Source organism: Morone saxatilis, unplaced genomic scaffold, assembly GCF_004916995.1.
Source record: "Morone saxatilis isolate NCDOM2014 unplaced genomic scaffold, NCSU_SB_2.0 Contig24, whole genome shotgun sequence".
Lineage (NCBI taxonomy): Eukaryota > Metazoa > Chordata > Actinopteri > Moronidae > Morone > Morone saxatilis.
In genome coordinates this window covers 25,963,627-25,965,853 of record NW_023339807.1, presented here as the reverse complement: position 1 = coordinate 25,965,853, position 2,227 = coordinate 25,963,627, and the positions used below count along the sequence as shown (strand labels likewise).

Below are 2,227 nucleotides of genomic sequence, written 5' to 3'. Positions count from 1 at the left end.
GATAAAGGTTCTCTGAGGACGTTCCGCAGTAGATAAAGGTTCTCTGAGGACGTACCGCAGTAGATAAAGGTTCTCTGAGGACGTTCCACAGTAGATAAAGGTTCTATAAGTATTTCTATGAGTAAAGTATTTCTGATTCTGATTCTATTCCACAGTAGATAAAGGTTCTCTGAGGACGTTCCGCTCTGTCTTTGGTGCAGCAGTGAAACCGGAGCTCCCTGCAGCTCAGACTGAAACTTGACTCCAGCAGAACAACGCTGTAGAAAGTCGAGGTTAAACTTTCTGTTTCCAGTTAGAACCCAAACAACAACAGAACCCGGAGGAATGACAGATTCTACAGAGCACTTCTGAAATATTCTTCTAATTATTGATTGATTTTTAAACATCTACAGTTCTCAGGGAACCAGGTTGGAATGAGATGGAACCTTTTTGGACAAACTGGAACCAGAACACGTTCTGTGTTTATGACAGGTGATTGATTGATTGATTGATTATTACTGATCAATCGTTCTCACGTTCCTAAATGTTAAATTAGTGTCGAAAAAGCTGCACTGTCCCTTTAAATCTGTCACACCTCTGTCAGTTAACGAGGTTAACGAGCACTGATCACAGAAACACACCTACAGGCAGACAGACAGCTGTCTCACTCTGCCCCCCGTCGCCATGAGAACGCTGTCTGTTTCTCACATGACGGGGAGCATCCCCCCGTTACCATGGCAATAATTAAAGGTGCTAACGAGGTGACAGCAGTCAGATATCTCTCAGGTGTCAGTCACCTGTAGGCCCCGCCCCCTCAGACTCACCTCTTTCTCGCAGATGAACAGCTGATCTCCCCTCAGAACCACAAAGCGGTTCTTCCAGATCTCTCTGAAGATCCCTTTCCCGCAGAACTTCCGGATCCAGCCCACCTTATCGGGCTGAACGTGCTGCTGCACCGAGTCCTTCGGGCCCTGAAACAGGAAACAGGAAGCTGTCAGAGGAGCACCGCCAGAGTAAGTTCACTTTTACTTAAACAAAGAATATTAATAAACTCTAAAACATAAAAACATCAGCCTGTTCTTTAGGATAAATTCAGAACTTTTGTCTTAAAGAACATTAAAATAACTCTTCAGGTCAGAGTTGTGATGCATAATTTAATCATTATTATCAATATCATAGCATTAAAATATAAAAATAAAATCAGTACAAATATCATATTTATTCACTATAAGCAGACTCTCACTTGATACTGATATTAATATGATTTAATGGCACTTATTAACGGTCATTAACCGTTAATAGTTTCCTCATTAACTCAATTATTCAACTTTAAATCAATCAGACCCTTATTCTGAAAACCGGAAGTCTGGTCTTATGGCAGCTTGCGGCTGTTGCCTTCAAAATAAAGGTTTTAAACTAATCCTTGAGGCTTTTGTTCCTCGAGCTCCGGTTTAACGGAATAAAGCGGACCGAGAGGAGCCGCCGGTGGCCGGTGTCGGTGCCGGTAACTCTCACCCGTTTCCCGGAGTTGTTCTTCTTCATGCTGGCGGCTGTCAGGCTGCCAGCGGCGGGATAATGACGGTACTTCACGCACTTTCACGGTAACTCCGTTATTCCTCCACAATGCGCCGCAGACCGGCGGGAGAGCGGAGGATGGAAGAGGGATAAAAGCTCTTAAAGTCCGGCAGGGAGGACCGGAGCTCCGCCGCAGCTCCGCCGCTCCTCAGCTGTTGATCCTCGGTGAGACTCTGCTCGTCGCCCCGCTGCTGCTGCTGCCGGGCTCCGCTGCACTCTGACCGGCCAGGAGCTGCTCAGTGAGTCGGTGTCCGGTTACTCCTCCTCCTCCTCCTCCTCCTCCTCCTCCGGACTCCCTGCTGGCTCAGCGGCTCCTCGGCAGCCCCACAGCGCCCCCTACAGGCAGACACCTCCTGGTGCCTCCTTTCTTCCCTTATAGTCCTACCTCTGTTTACAAATACTGTGTTCACAATAATACTGCAGTAAAAGTACAAATACTCCGTTACTGCAGTAACCATCATAAAAGTACTATAATAATAATAATAATAATAATAATAATAACAATAATGATTATTATAATAATAATAATAATAATAATAATGGTAATAATGATGATAATGATAATAATAAAAAAATAATAATAATGTTAACAATAATAATAATAATAATAATAATAATAATGATAATAATACATCAATAATGTATTGATTATACACCCCCTTCGTCAGCTCCT

The 2,227-nt window shown here is 43.6% G+C and overlaps 2 protein-coding genes across 2 annotated transcripts in view; both read right to left on the bottom strand.

Annotated features, from left to right (window-relative positions):
• Positions 1-1,799, bottom strand: part of plekho1b (pleckstrin homology domain containing, family O member 1b) — a 10,026-nt gene extending 8,227 nt beyond the window's left edge. The window contains exons 1-2 of the mRNA XM_035673135.1: positions 1,495-1,799; positions 804-950 (exon numbers count right to left, since the gene is read on the bottom strand). Coding sequence (XP_035529028.1) covers positions 804-950; positions 1,495-1,521 — 174 coding nt within the window. The 5' untranslated portion in view covers positions 1,522-1,799. The remainder of the gene's footprint in view (positions 1-803; positions 951-1,494) is intronic.
• LOC118336472 overlaps positions 1-2,227 on the bottom strand; it is a 744,338-nt gene that overhangs the window by 692,326 nt on the left and 49,785 nt on the right. The gene's annotated exons all lie outside the window — the stretch shown is intronic.